Below are 17,846 nucleotides of genomic sequence, written 5' to 3' on the forward strand. Positions count from 1 at the left end.
CATTTTGCAATGGCCATCTCAGTCTCGGGACTTGAAACCCATTGAAAACCTGTGTTTTGAATTGAAGAGTGCAGTCCATAAGCACAGACAAAGGATATCAAGGATCTGGAAAGATTCTGTATGGAGGAATGGTCTAAGATTCCTCCCAATGTGTTCTCCAATCTCATAAAACATTGAAAGGTGTTTCCAATCATTTTGATACATACATACATACATTTGCATAGCCTATACATACAGTAGACACAGTACATAGGTCATGGCAAAGACGGATAAAAAAGGCAACAATACAGGGATTGACATTAAAGGGGCAATCAGCAGTTGCTACATCCATTTTTGGACTTTTAAATATATAATTACCCATTTATTCTTGATGAATAGAGCTTAAAAATGCTTCATGAGCTTAGTTCAACTGCCATACCACATAAGAACCCAAAATATAAGCTTGTTTTACTCCAATGTTTTTGAAACAAAGTAAATGCAAACAAACACTAAATACATTCAAAACATGGTTAGAACTATCATTTTGATGTCATGGATGGTCAGTCCTTAGATCCAAAGCTCTGTCAATGAATTTGAGAGTGGTTCCATTTCTCCAGCCCCATCCTTTAGATGTTTATTGAAAAGGGCGGGGAAGACACTTTGTTATTATATTAACTGTGTGTTCCATCAGCCTTATTAATATTGTGGTAGACGGCAGGGAGAGGTGAGGGGAGTGGGCAATGAGGGGAGATATCTTGCACCCCGCTGGCTCCACCCCCAAGCTTTATATGGACTTCCTGCCCCAACGAGGCGAGGCTGTGGATTCATAAAGCCAGGGAATGCTTGGGGATAAAAGAGGAAGCGGCCTGCACAAAGGGGCAGAGGGTGGGAGAAGAGAGAGCGGGAGAAGAGAGAGCAATAGCTGTGCGATTACCCCCTAGTGTACTGAACCGGATTGGCTGAGGACCTGGGTTTTAGGATTACCCTTGGAGAAATAGTTGGTGAATTCCCCCCTTTTCCCCAGTGTACAAAAATCCATAATAAACTCCCCATTTGTGTTCTAGTTGTGCTACTGTTGTGTGTTTTGTTATTGAACTCGGTGACGTGGAAACCCCACACCCTTCAGCCTGCTACAATATATATGGTGTATACCTCCACTCCACTACTTTCATATGCATCGTGGGGATGAAGAAGTGAGTATACAGCAAAGCCACTGACAACTAAGTGGGTATACCTGCGTATACCCTCCACTACACCACTGCTGAGTGTACAAAACCTTAAGAACACCTGCTCTTTCCATGACATAGACTGACCAGGTGAATCCAGGTGAAAGCTATGATCCCTTATTGATGTCACTTATTAAATCCACTTCAATCAGTGTAAATGAAGGGGAGGAGACAGGTTAAAGAAGGATTTTTAAGCCTTGCGACAAGTGAGGCATGGATTGTGTATGTATGCCATTCAGAGGGTGAATGGGCAAGATCAAAGATTGAAGTGCTTTTGAACGGGGTATGGTAGGAGGTGCCAGACACACTGGTTTGTGTCAAGAACTGCAACGCTGCTCAACAGTTTCCCATGTGTATCAAGAGCCTTGAAGTGTCCATGTCCTGACACATTGAGGCTGTTCTGAGGGCTAAAGGGGATGTGTTCCTAATGTTTGGTTTACTCTGTATATTATATTTTGTTTAACAACCAGTTTACTATGTTACATTAGGGCAGGGCTCTCCAACCCTGTCCCTGTAGAGCTGTCATCCTGTAGGTTTTTCACTACAACAGTAATTTAGCACACCTGATTCTAATAATTGGATGGTTTGATAAGCAGAACCGGGTTAGTTACAACTGAGGTTGGATTGAAAACCTACAGGATGACAGCTCTCCAGGAATGGTTAGAGAGCCCTGCACTAGAGGATAAACTTGTACAGAATATGTCCTAATATATCCTATATAGTCCCCCTGCTCCAAATCTGAATAAAGAAAATGTTTAACAACTCTCAATTCCTGCTTTGCAGGGCACACCTTAACATCATCATCTTGGGTCAGTGCCAATGATTAGCTCATACTCAGAGCTGAAGGGTAAACCTAACTTACAGGTGGAGCAGGTTTGACAGAAATTGGTTTAATTAACAATAACATTTATGGGATGACGAAGTCATGAGAGTTGGGAATCACATGACCTTTCTATGGTGGTGATTGTTTACCACATGATTCTGGTGCCATGAGAGAACACAGCACTGACGCTACAACCAATGAAATGTGAAAGTGTAAATCACCTGTAAATTTAAATATAACCTGACATTCTCAGCCAAACCGAAAAAGACAGAAGACAGTGGTTCAAGGAGTTACTACTTGTTCGCAGTAGTGTAAACTCTTTTTTTTTATAAAATGAGAGATGAAACAAAGGTAGAAGTACAGGATAATGTAAATGTAAAAAAATGAATAAAGGAATAAGACATTATTGTAAATGAAGTTACAGAACTGAGCAAAAACGTAAACGAAATGCTCCGGATCAACCTGTACCACAGCATGTTCCAGTTCTCACCAATATCCAGCAACTTCACAGAGCCATTGAAGAGGAGTGGGACAGCATTCCACAGGCCACCGTCAGTAGCCTGACCAACTCTATGAGAAGGAGATGTTTCGCGCCGCATAAGGCGAATAGCGGTCTTACTAGATACTGACTGGTTTTCTGCTTCACGCCCGTACTTCTTTTTACGTTATCTGTGACCAACAGATGAGTATCTGTATTCCCAGTCATTTGAAATCCGTAGATTAGTGCCTAATGAAAATATTTCAATTGACTGATTTCCTTACATTAACTGTGTCTTAGTAAAACCTTTTAAATTATTGCATATTGTGTTTATATTTTTGTTCATTATATTACATTTACATTACATTTAAGTCATTTAGCAGACGCTCTTATCCAGAGCGACTTACAAAATGGTGCATTCACCTTATGATATCCAGTGGAACAACCACTTTACAATAGTGCATCTAAATCTTTTAAGGGGGGGGGGTTAGAAGGATTACTTTATCCTATCCTAGGTATTCCTTAAAGAGGTGGGGTTTCAGGTGTCTCCGGAAGGTGGTGATTGATTCCGCTGTCCTGGCGTCGTGAGGGAGCTTGTTCCACCATTGGGGTGCCAGAGCAGCGAACAGTTTTGACTGGGCTGAGCGGGAACTGTGCTTCCTCAGAGGTAGGGGGGCCAGCAGGCCAGTGGTGGATGAACGCAGTGCCCTTGTTTGGGTGTAGGGCCTGATCAGAGCCTGAAGGTATGGAGGTGCCGTTCCCTTCACAGCTCCGTAGGCAATCACCATGGTCTTGTAGCGGATGCGAGCTTCAACTGGAAGCCAGTGGAGAGAGCGGAGGAGCAGGGTGACGTGAGAGAACTTGGGAAGGTTGAACACCAGACGGGCTGCGGCGTTCTGGATGAGTTGTAGGGGTTTAATGGCACAGGCAGGGAGCCCAGCCAACAGCGAGTTGCAGTAATCCAGACGGGAGATGACAAGTGCCTGGATTAGGACCTGCGCCGCTTCCTGTGTGAGGCAGGGTCGTACTCTGCGAATGTTGTAGAGCATGAACCTACAGGATCAGGTCACCGCCTTGATGTTAGTGGGGAACGACAGGGTGTTGTCCAGGATCACGCCAAGGTTCTTAGCACTCTGGGAGGAGGACACAAGGGAGTTGTCAACCGTGATGGCGAGGTCATGGAACGGGCAGTCCTTCCCCGGGAGGAAGAGCAGCTCCGTCTTGCCGAGGTTCAGCTTGAGCTGGTGATCCGTCATCCACACTGATATGTCTGACAGACATGCAGAGATGCGATTCGCCGCCTGGTTATCAGAAGGGGGAAAGGAGAAGATTAATTGTGTGTCGTCTGCATAGCAATGATAGGAGAGACCATGTGAGGATATGACAGAGCCAAGTGACTTGGTGTATAGCGAGAATAGGAGAGGGCCTAGAACAGAGCCCTGGGGGACACCAGTGGTGAGAGCGCATGGTGCGGAGACAGATTCTCGCCACGCCACCTGGTAGGAGCGACCTGTCAGGTAGGACGCAATCCAAGCGTGGGCCGCGCCGGAGATGCCCAACTCGGAGAGGGTGGAGAGGAGGATCTGATGGTTCACAGTATCAAAGGCAGCAGATAGGTCTAGAAGGATGAGAGCAGAGGAGAGAGAGTTAGCTTTAGCAGTGCGGAGAGCCTCCGTGACACAGAGAAGAGCAGTCTCAGTTGAATGCCCAGTCTTGAAACCTGACTGATTAGGATCAAGAAGGTCATTCTGAGAGAGATAGCAGGAGAGCTGGCCAAGGACGGCACGTTCAAGAGTTTTGGAGAGAAAAGAAAGAAGGGATACTGGTCTGTAGTTGTTGACATCGGAGGGATCGAGTGTAGGTTTTTTTCAGAAGGGGTGCAACTCTCGCTCTCTTGAAGACGGAAGGGACGTAGCCAGCGGTCAAGGATGAGTTGATGAGCGAGGTGAGGAAGGGGAGAAGGTCTCCGGAAATGGTCTGGAGAAGAGAGGAGGGGATAGGGTCAAGTGGGCAGGTTGTTGGGCGGCCGGCCGTCACAAGACGCGAGATTTCATCTGGAGAGAGAGGGGAGAAAGAGGTCAAAGCACAGGGTAGGGCAGTGTGAGCAGGACCAGCGGTGTCGTTTGACTTAGCAAACGAGGATCGGATATCGTCAACCTTCTTTTCAAAATGGTTGACGAAGTCATCCGCAGAGAGGGAGGAGGGGGGGGAGGGGGAGGAGGATTCAGGAGGGAGGAGAAGGTAGCAAAGAGCTTCCTAGGGTTAGAGGCAGATGCTTGGAATTTAGAGTGGTAGAAAGTGGCTTTAGCAGCAGAGACAGAAGAGGAGAATGTAGAGAGGAGTGAGTGAAAGGATGCCAGGTCCGCAGGGAGGCGAGTTTTCCTCCATTTCCGCTCGGCTGCCCGGAGCCTTGTTCTGTGAGCTCGTTATATCTTACACCTTTCTGAAACAAATATGTAATATACATCATCAGAGCCAATGACAATACTGTATCTCCTATCCCTTCATATCACTTTTATTTGTTGAGGCTGAATGAAACAATGCGAACAATAAACTTGCCACTCAGAGCTCTATGTTCATGTCATCTGACCATAGCACCGGTTCCAAACCAAGTGACAATGCCGTTTAGCAAGTTTCAGGTGTTTACATGTGATGGATGACATGAAAGTAGAGCTCTTTGGCCACGCCCACGAGTGGTAGGTTTGGTGTTGAAATAAGGATATAAAGCAGAAAAGAACCACATACCTACTGTAAAATATGGCGGTGGATCTGTGATGTTATCTGACTATTTTGCATCCACTGGTCCTGGGGCCCTTGTTAAGGTCAATTGCATTATGAACTTTACCCAGTACCAGGACATTTTAGCCAAAACACTGGTTACCTCTTCCAGGAGGCTGAAACTTGGCTGCAAATGGATCTTACAGCATACATCAAAATCCACAAAGAAATTGTTAATTGACCACAAAATCTAAACTTTGCAATAGCCATCTTAGTCTCGGGACTTGATACTCTATTTTGAATTGAAGAGGGCGGTCCATAAGCGCATATGAAGGATATCAAGGATCTGGAAAGATTCTGTATGGAGGAATGGTCTAAGCTCCCTCCCAATGTGTTCTCCAATCTCATAAAACATTGAAAGGTATTGAAAATGGCTGCCAATCATTTTGATACATACATACATTTGCATAGCCTATACATACAGTAGACACAGTACGCAGGTCATGGCAAAGACGGATAAAAAAGGCAACAATACAGGGATTGACATTAAAGGGGCAATCAGCAGTTGCTACATCCATTTTTGGACTTTTAAATATATAATTACCCATTTATTCTTGACAAATAGAGCTTAAAAATGCCTCATGAGCTTAGTTCAACTGCCATACCACATCAGAACCCAAAATATAAGCTTGTTTTACTCCAATGTTTTTGAAACAAAGTAAATGCAAACAAACACTAAATACATTCAAAACATGGTTAGAACTATCATTTTGATGTCATGGATGGTCAGTCCTTAGATCCAAAGCTCTGTCTATGAATTTGAGAGTGGTTCCATTTCTCCAGCCCCATCCTTTAGATGTTTATTGAAACAGGGGCAGGGAACACACTTTGTTATTATTTTGTAAAGAAATAATAGTTTTTCAACATTTTAAGCTAAACATTCTGATCTGTTCCATCAGCCTTATTAATATATATGGTGTATACCTCCACTCCACTACTTTCATACGCATCGTGGGGATGAAGAAGTGGGTATACAGCAAAGCCACTGAAAAATAAGTGGGTATACACGGCGTATACCTGCATATACCCTCCACTACACCACTGGTGCACAGCCATACTTAAGAACCCACGAAGTAGATCACAGGAATACAGTTAATTACATGTAGAAGTCAGACAGACAGGCAGGCGGACAGACAGACTGATATAGGAATGACGTGGTGGTACATGAATGATCAGAATGACGCAAACAAACACAAACTGTCACCTCGTCAACAAGCTCACTGTCAGCAGAATCTAGGGTGTAATTACCATTTGTCGTTGACACGTCAGAGGCTAATCGTTGTATCGCTTTTACAAGAAACCATCAGAGGCCTGTCGGACAAAAAAAATAAACTGACAGTTAGAGGAAGAGACGATGGAATGACAAATATGCCTTTGTAGTAGTTATCAGAGAGCAGTAAGAGGAATTTACTCTGGAGTGATAGATGAGCAAATATGTGAGATGGAGTACTGTTCAGGTGAGATGGGGACAGGTCTTGGTGAATAAGGTTGATACTGTAACTAACTGGTGGCGCTGCTTCCTTTACTGAGAGTGATGCTTGAAAACATTAGAATGAAATGTTGCAAATTGACGTTGACATCCACATAGATTTACATTCTGGAATATACGCTGAGTGTACAAAACCTTAAGAACACCTGCTCTTTCCATGACATAGACTCACCAGGTGAATCCAGGTGAAAGCTATGATCCCTTATTGATGTCACTTGTTAAATCCACTTCAATCAGTGTAAATGAAGGGGAGGAGACAGGTTAAAGAATAATTTTTAAGCCTTGAGGCAAGTGATGCATGGATTGTGTATGTATGCCATTCAGAGGGTGAATGATATTTACCATCTACTATTCGTTCTATTCAGCACTTCAAAATGAACTGTTTAGACAATTGTATCTTGTGTCCTTTGCTGTTGGATTTAATGGTTAGTTAAAATGACAACTGATGAGCCTATAATTACCTGATGTATTGGTGACTAAATGAAATGTTCTCATGGTGTTTCACAGAAGACGTTGATTTTGCATGAATGACCCAGAGGTGAAAGATGTGTGAAACCCCAATGAATGCACTGTCAAAGGTTATGAACATAAGAGCATGACAAGAGTTTCCAGTTTAGAGTTTTGTATAGAGTTTTGAACATTCACCACATACTTGTGAAAATAGCACCGAAGCGATTGGAGAAAAATAAACGGTATTTCAGATCAAAATGACACCCATTCCAAACAGCTAGACAGAGTTAAACCACCTCCGGCTGCCATTCTGTTTAAACAAATGGAATGCGCACTCCTCTTCCATGAAACTGATGTTTTCTGAAGAGAGTGAGTCAATATGGATTATTTTAGTTTGACATTTACATGTACAAGCTGATGTGTGTGTGTGTGTGTGTGTGTGTGTGTGTGTTTATGTGTCTGTGTACTTAGGCCTGTGGGACTTTCATCAGAAAAGTAAGATTCAAATGAAGAGAGAAGGGGAGGGAGGGGGCGCGAGAGAGAGAGAGAGAGAGAGCGAGAGAGAGAGGACTAGATCACCTTTAATTCTTGTGGTGAAACTTGATTCATTGTTAAGGCCCCTGTCATGTTGCTGAACAGGTGGGACAGTATTTTTGTGGGGCATCAGAAGATCTAAACACCCAACCATTCTGTCTCAACTACTATCCACCTTAGCCTGGTCGCCGGATCTTTTTGTGCTTTGACCAACTCTTACGAAGTACTTGTGATCCAGCAGTTGGTTAAGAACCAGGCTAAAGTATATCCAACTTATGGCATACACTGGTTTATTTTATCTTTTCTTTTTTTTACAATAATCTTGTAAAAGTTTTGGGTCCACCCAAGCTGGATGGCTAAGAATTACATTTATTGGAATCACATACAGTTTGTTGTTTAAATTTAACTTGGCCTTTACATCAGCTCTAAGGACCCAGGAAGGTCATTAAGGCTGCACCTTTCCATGGCTGTGTGTGTGTGTGTGTGTGTGTGTGTGTGTGTGTGTGTGTGTGTGTGTGTGTGTGTGTGTGTGTGTGTGTGTGTGTGTGTGTGTGTGTGTGTGTGTGTGCGCGTGTGTGTGTGTGTCTGTATGGGGGGGGGGACAAATGAGTGTACAGGTCTTTGTTGCACCTGTTGGCACATTGCTACCAGAAACTATTCAGACCTGTACAGAAACTATATGAACACACCAAGAAATGTCAAAGCTCTATCCTGCCTGTCAGCATACCTATTAATTTATTTGTTTATTTCACCTTTATTTAACCAGGTAGGCTAGTTGAGAACAAGTTTAGGTCTTCAGTATCAATAGAAAGTTGTTAGGGCCTTGGGAAAGGTAACATTGGGTGTGGTCTATGTCAGGTAAGAACAGCAGGTGAGTTTGGCGTTAGTTGTCTTCCTATTAAGTAGTAAAGTAGTGTCAGAGTTCCTGAACCAGCCAGACATGATCCTGATACTGGCAGATAAAATCAGGTGTGGCATCTTTAACCGTCAGCAGTCTCATACCTGTGGCTTAAAACCAAGGTGTGTGTGTTTCTGTGTGCGTGCATGTTTGTTTCCCCCTTACAATTCAAGATCATGAGACTTGAGGTGTGCGCGCGTTTGTGTGAGTCATATAAATCTTCCAACGTTCCACATTGTCCAAGTTCATTGCAGCCCTGAATGATTTATTCCTTCATCGATCTGTATGTAATTGTGTAAGTGAGAAGAGGAGGAAGAAGAGAGGAATGTGTGTTCCAGAACATTGATTGAACAAACCCAACCCTCTCAGGACTGTATTTGAACTAGGCCTTGGGTTCTTGTTGTATGGACTGTTATTACGCAGTAGTTCACTCCCTAGTTCACTCCCTTCATACTTTATCAGTCATACTATCACGCTTTATCAGTCATACTATCACACACCATCACACTTTATCAGTCATACTATCACACACCATCACACTTTATCAGTCATACTATTACACACCATCACACTTTATCAGTCATACCATCACACTTTATCAGTCATACCATCACACTTTATCAGTCATACCATCACACTTTATCAGTCATACCATCACACTTTATCAGTCATACCATCACACTTTATCAGTCATACCATCACACTTTATTTTACATTTTAGTCATTTACCAGACACTTTTATCCAGAGCGACTTACAGTAGTGAATGCATACATTTCAAACATTTGTTATTTTTTTCCACCCCGTACTGGTCCCCCGTGGGAATCAAACCCACAACCCTGGCATTGCAAACACCATGCTCTACCAACTGAGCTACACGGGACCCACAGTTATACTATTACACACCATCATACCATCACACTTTATCATTCATACTATCACACACCATCATACCATCACAGTTTATCAGTCATACCATCACGCTTTATCAGTTATACTATTACACACCATCATACCATCACACTTTATCAGTCATACCATCATGCTTTATCAGTTATACTATTACACACCATCATACCATCACACTTTATCATTCATACCATCACGCTTTATCAGTTATACTATCACACACCATCATACCATCACACTTTATCAGTCATACCATCACAGTTTATCAGTTATACCATCACATTTAATAACACACTACTTAGTCAGGAAGTAGTCATGTGTGTGTGATGTTGTTTGCCTGTGTTTATGTGCATGGCCTGTGGTGAGTTTGATTACACTATGGTATGTCTATATACGCATCAGTATTTTTGTGAGCCTGTACAAGTAACACGACTAATGTCACAATAGTAGATTAAAAGTCATAATATGTCTGTGTGAACATTAGTTAGTTTGTAAGCATGTACGTATGCATGTGCTCATTGTCTGTATTGTCATTTAGATGTTTTTAATAATCTGCCCATGGACTGCAGTTGAAAATTAGCCATCTGACTAAAACAAGCACTTTTACAGATATGACTATTAATGTGCACTGTCCCTTTAAAAAATAGTACTGTGTTGTATATGTGTCTGTGTGTGTGTGTGTGTGTGTGCGTGCGTCCATGCGCGTGTGTTACTGACAATCAATCCCATTGCCGTTATCGGCTCCATTTTCTGTAACAGTGACCTTTTGTTGTTAATGGCTATGTCCTGACAACCTCACCTTCTCTCCATTACAACAGCCAGTGAATCAACACTCCCATTCCCTTACAACACTAGGGTGGGGCAATATAATCCATGACAGTATGGAAGAATTATACTACATACATTTTACAAATATTTAGCATTTCATAATACACACACTACTGGGTTCATAATATTGCACTTTCTTTATCTGGCTAGTTAATGAAAATAGGACATCCATATCTTAAACTTCTGTCATCCCCAGAAACATTTTTCAATTTTAACTACAGCTAGTATGTCATCTTTTTTGTTATTCACCAAAACTGGTATCTAACCCTTTGGGTAACTTGACACAATCAAGATTGAATTCAAAAGACTGCCTGCCCTCATCCACTGTGTGAGGCTCAACTCAGCTAGATCAAAGAACAGAGAAAGAATAAAGTGTTACTTGAGTTGGACAGGTGTAAATGACACCATTTTATGGCCCGGGATGAATCACAGAATAAGTCAACATAAAATTATTAAATGTCGTTTGGCTTTGAATGTGGTTTATATTTGGTCCTAAATTATATTTAGTTCCTTTTCTATGCAAATAGTCTTGCCTGTAGTCGCCAGCATATTTAATACAGATATAAGTGAATGGAAGAAATTGGAACCAGGAAGACGGGTCTTTGGGAAAAGGCCGTAGTGACTGGACACAATCTATTGTCATTCTTTCCATTGAGTGTCGTCGCCAGTTCACCCCTCCCCCGGGAAGCCTATGGTGTCACACGTACCTGCATGCTATTGTGAACACCCCCCAAGAACGGAGGAGAGGCAGGTTTCTCCATATTTTGTCCCTCCCCTCGCGAGTGCTGTTTTAAATAGCGAGAGAGAGCTCAGATGTGACATCTACACGAAGACACTTGTTGAGAGCATCTCCTCGGGCTCACCTTACAATCACCGTAAAGACAACTTGTTCAAGGAGAACCACGGCGCTTTTTTCCTTCAAGAAACCTTCCAAGTCACGAAATTACAGGTAACGTTTCCATCTCTTTTGTCTGATGATGTGTATATAAAAAAACTCGATGTATTTGTTTTTAACGTTGTTTTTTTACGTTTCACTGCATGATGGCATTTTCAACAATGACATAGTGGTTGTTTATTCTTTTCAGCTATTGGCTTGATTAATGGTTAGCCTACACTATCAGATCATAAATTAGAAACTTTTTGGAATACGGACGTTGGTTTTTGTCTCATGATTTAATTTAATTAAGGGATATACTAATTAACAGTGGTGGAAAAAGTACCCAATTTACATATTTGACAGAAAGTAAAGATACCTTTAATAGAATAGTCACCCAGTAAAACTACTTGAGTAAAATAATATCAAATTCCTTATTTTTAGCAAACCAGATGGTAAAATTGTCTTGTTTTTTTTAAAATTATTTGTAGATAGCCAGGGACACACTCCAACACTCAGACATCATTTACAAACGAAGCATTTGTGTTTATTGAGTCGGCCAGATCAGAGGCAGTAGGGAGGACCAGGGATGTTCTCTTGATAAGTGTGTGAATTGGGCCATTTTTCTGTCCTGCTAAGCATTCATAATGTAACGAGTACTTTGGAGTGTCAGGGAAAATGTATGGAGTAAAAATAACATTATTTTATTTAGGAATTTAGGCTAGTGAAGTAAAAGTTGTGAAAAATATAAATAGTAAAGTACAGATTCCCAGCAAAACGTCTTAATTAGTATTTTAAGCTAGTTGTATTTAAGTACTTTACACCACTGCTAATTAATCGTTTCAAAAAAATGCTGGTCTATTTTAATTCAAGTGTCACCCATTCACTATGCAGTGTTTTGTTGTCTAATACACCACCATGAATGAATGACCAATTACCATAATAATGGTAGGATTATGTTTATTTACTGGTATGTTAATGTTTTTATTCACGCTGGAATGATAGTTTCATATTCCCATTGATACAACTCAAAGCTTTTGAAATAAGCTTGTATCATCGACAACATGTGTGAGCCTAGTATATCCTAACCATCTGGATCTCTGTTACTCTATCAGGAATGGACAATAGCAGCAGACTGATGTTCGCAGTCGTCATGGTAATGGCGTACATGGCGATGGGAGCCCAGGCCCAGAACTCCACAATGGCCCAAAACTCCACAATGGCCCTGAACGTCACAATGGCCCAGAACTCCACAATGGCCCTGAACGTCACAATGGCAGCTAATGCTTCTACTACAGGACTCAACATAACAACAACCCTTAGCACAACATATTCCCCAGGCGTAAATATCACAACCAATGGTACTATGGCACCCAACACAACACAGACGACAGTGGTACCTGTCACAGCTGTCACGGTGAGTTGCCTAGGCTACATGTCTCACTCGGTCTCACAGTCTCTGACTAGAAAAAGGAACAACACATTTCTTCTCACTCTCTCAGTTTTTCCTTTCAGCTAATTATCACTACTTCCCTCTCTAAATGTATCTCTTTCTTTCCTCTCTCTTTCTCGCTCTCTCTCTCTCTCTGAAATCAAACTTTACTTGAAGTGAATTTGAAGGATCTCAATGATAAACCTCACACACTGCCATGGAAACTGAAGGCAGATTTAGCAAAGTGCCTGTTTGGGAGTTTCATTTGCACTCATATGCTACACTATTTCCAAAAGAATGACAACCATGACAGCAACTAATGATGAACTCTTCAGACACAGGATAATATCTCAAGGAGAGAATGTGGAAAGACTAAGCTCTGTGCAGCTGAGCCGGAAAACTGTGATCCGGCCGTGGCTGGTTCCTGTTTCTTCGCATCCACCAATCAGATCTCGGGACAGACTTTCTCCTTCCAGCTACGAGGAATGTCCAGTGGCTACATCGCTGTAGGCTTGTCCACAACCTCCACACTGGTATGGAAACCTGCCTTTAGAATTAGTATACATGTTACCATACCCAGGACAAGGGAGTTGGTGTTGGGTTATTGACATTGACATTTTATTCATGAATTGGGAAGAAATGGCCAAAATGAATACTTTTTAAATGATTATTTATTTGAATTCATCCTCTCTCTCCTCTACAGGATGGTAACGCCACCATCTATGTGTGCGCCAACAACAGCGGCAGTGTGAAATTCTTCACCACTGTCCTTGACAAGGAACATCTGGCCATTACCAACATGGTGAGTTGGACCAATCAGATCACAGTGTTTAATTTGTGACTTTCTGTAATAATTTTCAGGGCGTGGTTTGATTCCAGGCAAATTCAGGAAGTTAACTATATTCAATCAATGAGTTTTATGAGTTGGACAAGATATTGAGAGCAAAAGTATGAGTATTCCATATGAATTCCATATTTTCTGGGTGGTTATTGAAGTTGGATTTGACCTCAATTCTGACTCTTATTCCCTGCATATACACTTGGGTGCCATTTGGGACAGTGCCTGGGAGAATAACAGTGTACCTGACTAATACTACAGTGTAGGCCTACTGACATTTGACTAATGTTCATTGTGGTTAATACCATTGTGTGGACTCTGTGAAGGACTCAGTCAACGATAAGATCATCCAGTGCACCTTCAATGCTACTGTCCCCAACGCTACGGCGACCACGGGCACCCGGGGCTCCTCCACCAGTTTCTTCTTCTCCATCTTAAAAGGGTCAATCAATAACGGTGAGGCACTCTTCCAAACACGGTCCTGGTGAAGTTTCCCATAGGTACATATCTAGGATCAGCTCCCTCTACCCCTATCCTCACCTTAACAATTACTGGAGGAAATGCTAAACTGACCTCAGATCAGCATATAGGGGTCTGTCTTTCTCTAACTCTCTCTCTCTCCTTGTTCTCCTCCCTCAGGAACACTGGTTAATTCCACTGTTGTCCTGTTAAGTGATAGATTTGTGGACCTGACCACCTACAACACTACTGTGACCAACTCTTTGAACCAGAACACCACTTCTGCTGCTACCTCCAGCCACACCTTCGGCCTGCAGCACACCCTGGCTCAAGGTAATAACCACATAAGAAGCACCACTAACACTTTATAATAATAACTGATAACATGATTAAGTATTATTAAACTATTGATAAAGAAGTATTTCATTATTCATTTATAAGCCTTAAAAGCAATTTATAAATAAATAATATATAATTATTTATTATGCATTTATAAATGTGTATGACTATTTATAATGTTGTAATTCATGGAAGTTGTTATAAAGTGTTACCGTAGTAACTAATATAATCCCATATTACCTAGAGTAGACAACCAATGTGAAAGGCTATATCATTTCCTCTTCTCTCTCTCTCTCTCTCTCTCTCTCTCTCTCTCTCTCTCTCTCTCTCTCTTTCCATAGCTCTTCTGATCCTGCTAGGTGTACTAGGTATGATGATGCTGTAAGGTCTGAAGATGAAGCACCATGCACTCAGGAATCCTGCCTCCTTTCCTTTACTCACCTTGGCCAGGCTGCGTCCCTAAATGGCACCCCATTCCCTAAATACTACTGTACTCCCACTATGTAGGGAATAGGGTGCAATTCTGGACTCAATCTGGTACCAGAACAAAGGATCATGTCAGATCTGAAGTTATATGCTTATATATGCAATCATGTTTTTCCACATACTCAATGAAACACCTAGTTGAGGGTAGTAAGACATTAACTAACAGAATGGACCCAGTGATACAAGGCCAAGTACTAACATATTGTGTTGATAGACAATACCATTTAAAGGAAAAAGGTATAAATTCAACTTCACATTCATCATCTCCATCACCACTTACCTTCTTCTATCTTGTTGAATACAAAACATAAAAACCAGCCATTTTAATATACGTTGATGTTGGAGTGTTGCTGGAGTTGACGAAGATGAAATGTCCCATTAAGAAATAACAACTGGGTGTAAAAACAGATCCTCCATATTTGTACTGTATACCCCCATGTCATCCCCTACATGTAACTAATTTATTTGTGACAGAGGAAGTTGTTTTATAATTCTGTATTTGCTGATGTCCTGTTATGAAGTTCATGTTAGTCTGTGTTTCTTGGTGGATGTGTGTGAGTGAGAGTGTGACTTTGTGTGTAAATATTGTATAGTGATGAGAGACTCCACACACATACCCCACACTTGGGACAGACGTCAATTCAACATCTACTATATTCCATGTCGGTTCAAAGTAATTTCGTTGAAATAACATGGAAACGTTGATTAAACCAGTGTTTGCCCAGTGGGCCGTAGATGAAGTCACAAGGGCTGCATTTAGACAGGTAGACAAGTTCTTATACTTTTACCAATAATTGGTCTTTTGAACAATAACATTTATTTTTCAGAGCTGATCAAAAGACCAATTAGTGTGTGTGTATGTATTGTTTATGTGTGTACTTTGATGAAGCCACTGGATGGTGAACTGTTCTACCTGACTACCCTTTTAAATTAAATATTTGCATTACACAATAAAAATGAACTTTTATTTACAATGCATATTTTATTATCTTTCATGGGCATATTTTTACTTAATCTATTGACACTGAAACCGACAACATCTAACATACTGTAATATACATGTAAAATCTGACACGGGCTCAACTAGGGCAGCAGGTAGCCTAGCGGTTAAGAGCGTTGAGCCAGTAACTAAAAGGTTGCTGGTTTGAATCCCTGATCTGACGAGGTGAAGAATCTGTTGATGTGTCCTCAATTAGGCAAGGCACTTAATGTCATAAGCGTCGTAGTGAGTGGACCAAAACGCAGCGGGTATATGTATGCTCATCTTCTTTTATTGAAAAAAACAAAAACAAAAACACTTATACTAAACAAACGACGAAAAACAGTCCTGTAAGGTACACTGACAATACTGGCACAGGGCGAACTGGACTTTGCTGAGGACTGATGGCTGCCGTGCGTAGAGCAGGCGCAGGGTAGCCTGGGCCTAGGAGATGTGCTGCGCCGGCGCACTTCTCCCTGGCTGGATGCCCACTCTAGCACGGCACTTGCGGGGAACTGGTATCGACCGCACTGGGCTTTGACTGCGTCTGGGCAATACAGTGCGCATTTCCGCATAGCTCGGTGCCTTCTTGATCAGTTGCTCCCCATAATAAGCACGGGGAATTGGCTCAGGTCTATTGCCTGACTTAGCCAATCTCCCCGTGTGCCCCCCCAAAATATTTTTTGGGGCTGCCTCTCAGGCTTCCTTGCCAGCCGTGTTCCGGCATAACGTTCCCGGTCCTCTCCAGCCTTCCTCCATGGTCCTTCTCCAGCTAGTATCTCCTCCCATGTCCAGGACTCGAGATAGCTCTCCTGTTGCTCCTTCCTCCGCTGCTTGGTCCTTTTTTGGTGGGTAGTTCTGTCATAAGCGTCGTAGTGAGTGGACCAAAACTCAGCGGGTATATGTATGCTCATCTTCTTTTATTGAAGAAAACAAAAACACTTATACTAAACAAACGACAAAAAACAGTCCTGTAAGGTACACTGACGATACACGGAAACAACTACCCACAAAACCCATGGAAAAACACCCCTACTAAATAGGACCTTCAATTAGAGGCAACGAGGAACAGCTGCCTCCAATTGAAGGTCAACCCAAGAAACTAAACATAGAAATAGACACACTAGAACAAACATAGCAATATACTAACATAGAACATAAACCAAAAACCCCGAAACACATAAAACAAACACCCCCTGCCAAGCCCTGACCAAACTACAATAACAAATAACCCCCTTTACTGGTCAGGACGTGACACTTAAATCTAGTTGTTCTCTATAAGAAAGTCTGCTAAATGGCTATAATTTAATGTCAACTTTTGTTCAAGCCACATCATGTTTGCTGAAATCCTGCATCTACTATAAATCAAGTACTGTCTTTCTACAACCATGGATCCTCCTCATTCCCACCTCTTAGCTACCCTGTGTATACTATTCTACAAAGTCATGAAGCAGATTTTCAAATTTACTTCTATCTCCATTCATAAAAATATGAACAGAAAAGCGTATTTTTATACCTTTTCACAAAAGATATCGCATAAAGCATACTTAATTTGTATATATTGTTCTTATTTTTTACTACATCAGGATAGCATACACATATGATTCGGCTAAACAGCCTTCTTTTTTTCCTTTTTTCCACCTTTATTTAACCAGGTAGGCTGGTTAAGAACAAGTTCTCATTTGCAACTGTGACCTGGCCAAGATAAAGCAAAGCAGTTCGACTCATACAACAACACAGAGTTACACATGGAATAAACAAACATACAATTGTCATGACTGTCCTGATCAGGTCAGGTTACAGGAGACCACAAACCTACAGATTATCTCTCAACTCCCAACAGAGGAGAGATCTAGGGTATGAGGATGTGGGGGTTTTATGACCCCTCACGCCCATGATAGTCTTAGGCCACAGAGAAATTCCTTTGTCCTCACTATGGAGAACTGGCCTCAGAACATTAAACATGCAATAAAGGGACTTTGGAACAATGGTTTCCATCAGCCACAATGGTGGTCATAACGATAGATGGAATATGAAAATGTATGTCAT

The 17,846-nt window shown here is 41.8% G+C and overlaps 1 protein-coding gene across 1 annotated transcript; it reads left to right on the plus strand.

Moving 5' to 3' along the window:
• The first annotated feature begins 11,148 nt into the window (after positions 1 to 11,148).
• LOC106577994 (putative ferric-chelate reductase 1) lies at positions 11,149 to 15,789 on the plus strand. The gene is made up of 7 exons (XM_014156505.2): positions 11,149 to 11,339; positions 12,380 to 12,681; positions 13,032 to 13,229; positions 13,400 to 13,498; positions 13,861 to 13,990; positions 14,174 to 14,326; positions 14,674 to 15,789. The coding sequence occupies exons 2-7, from the start codon at positions 12,382 to 12,384 to the stop codon at positions 14,715 to 14,717; spliced, it is 924 nt and encodes a 307-aa protein (XP_014011980.1). The 5' UTR covers positions 11,149 to 11,339; positions 12,380 to 12,381; the 3' UTR covers positions 14,718 to 15,789.
• The last annotated feature ends 2,057 nt before the right edge of the window (positions 15,790 to 17,846 follow it).

Source organism: Salmo salar, chromosome ssa18, assembly GCF_905237065.1.
Source record: "Salmo salar chromosome ssa18, Ssal_v3.1, whole genome shotgun sequence".
Classification (NCBI taxonomy): Eukaryota; Metazoa; Chordata; class Actinopteri; order Salmoniformes; family Salmonidae; genus Salmo; species Salmo salar.

What these genes read in the sequence shown, in the direction of transcription:
- LOC106577994 (XM_014156505.2), top strand. Translation starts at nt 12,382, where the DNA reads ATGGACAATAGCAGCAGACTGATGTTCGCAGTCGTCATGGTAATGGCG. An exon ending in AAAAGGGTCAATCAATAACG is followed by an intron (nt 13,991 to 14,173) that starts GTGAGGCACTCT and finishes CTCCTCCCTCAG; the next exon opens with GAACACTGGTTAATTCCACT. An exon ending in GCAGCACACCCTGGCTCAAG is followed by an intron (nt 14,327 to 14,673) that starts GTAATAACCACA and finishes CTCTTTCCATAG; the next exon opens with CTCTTCTGATCCTGCTAGGT.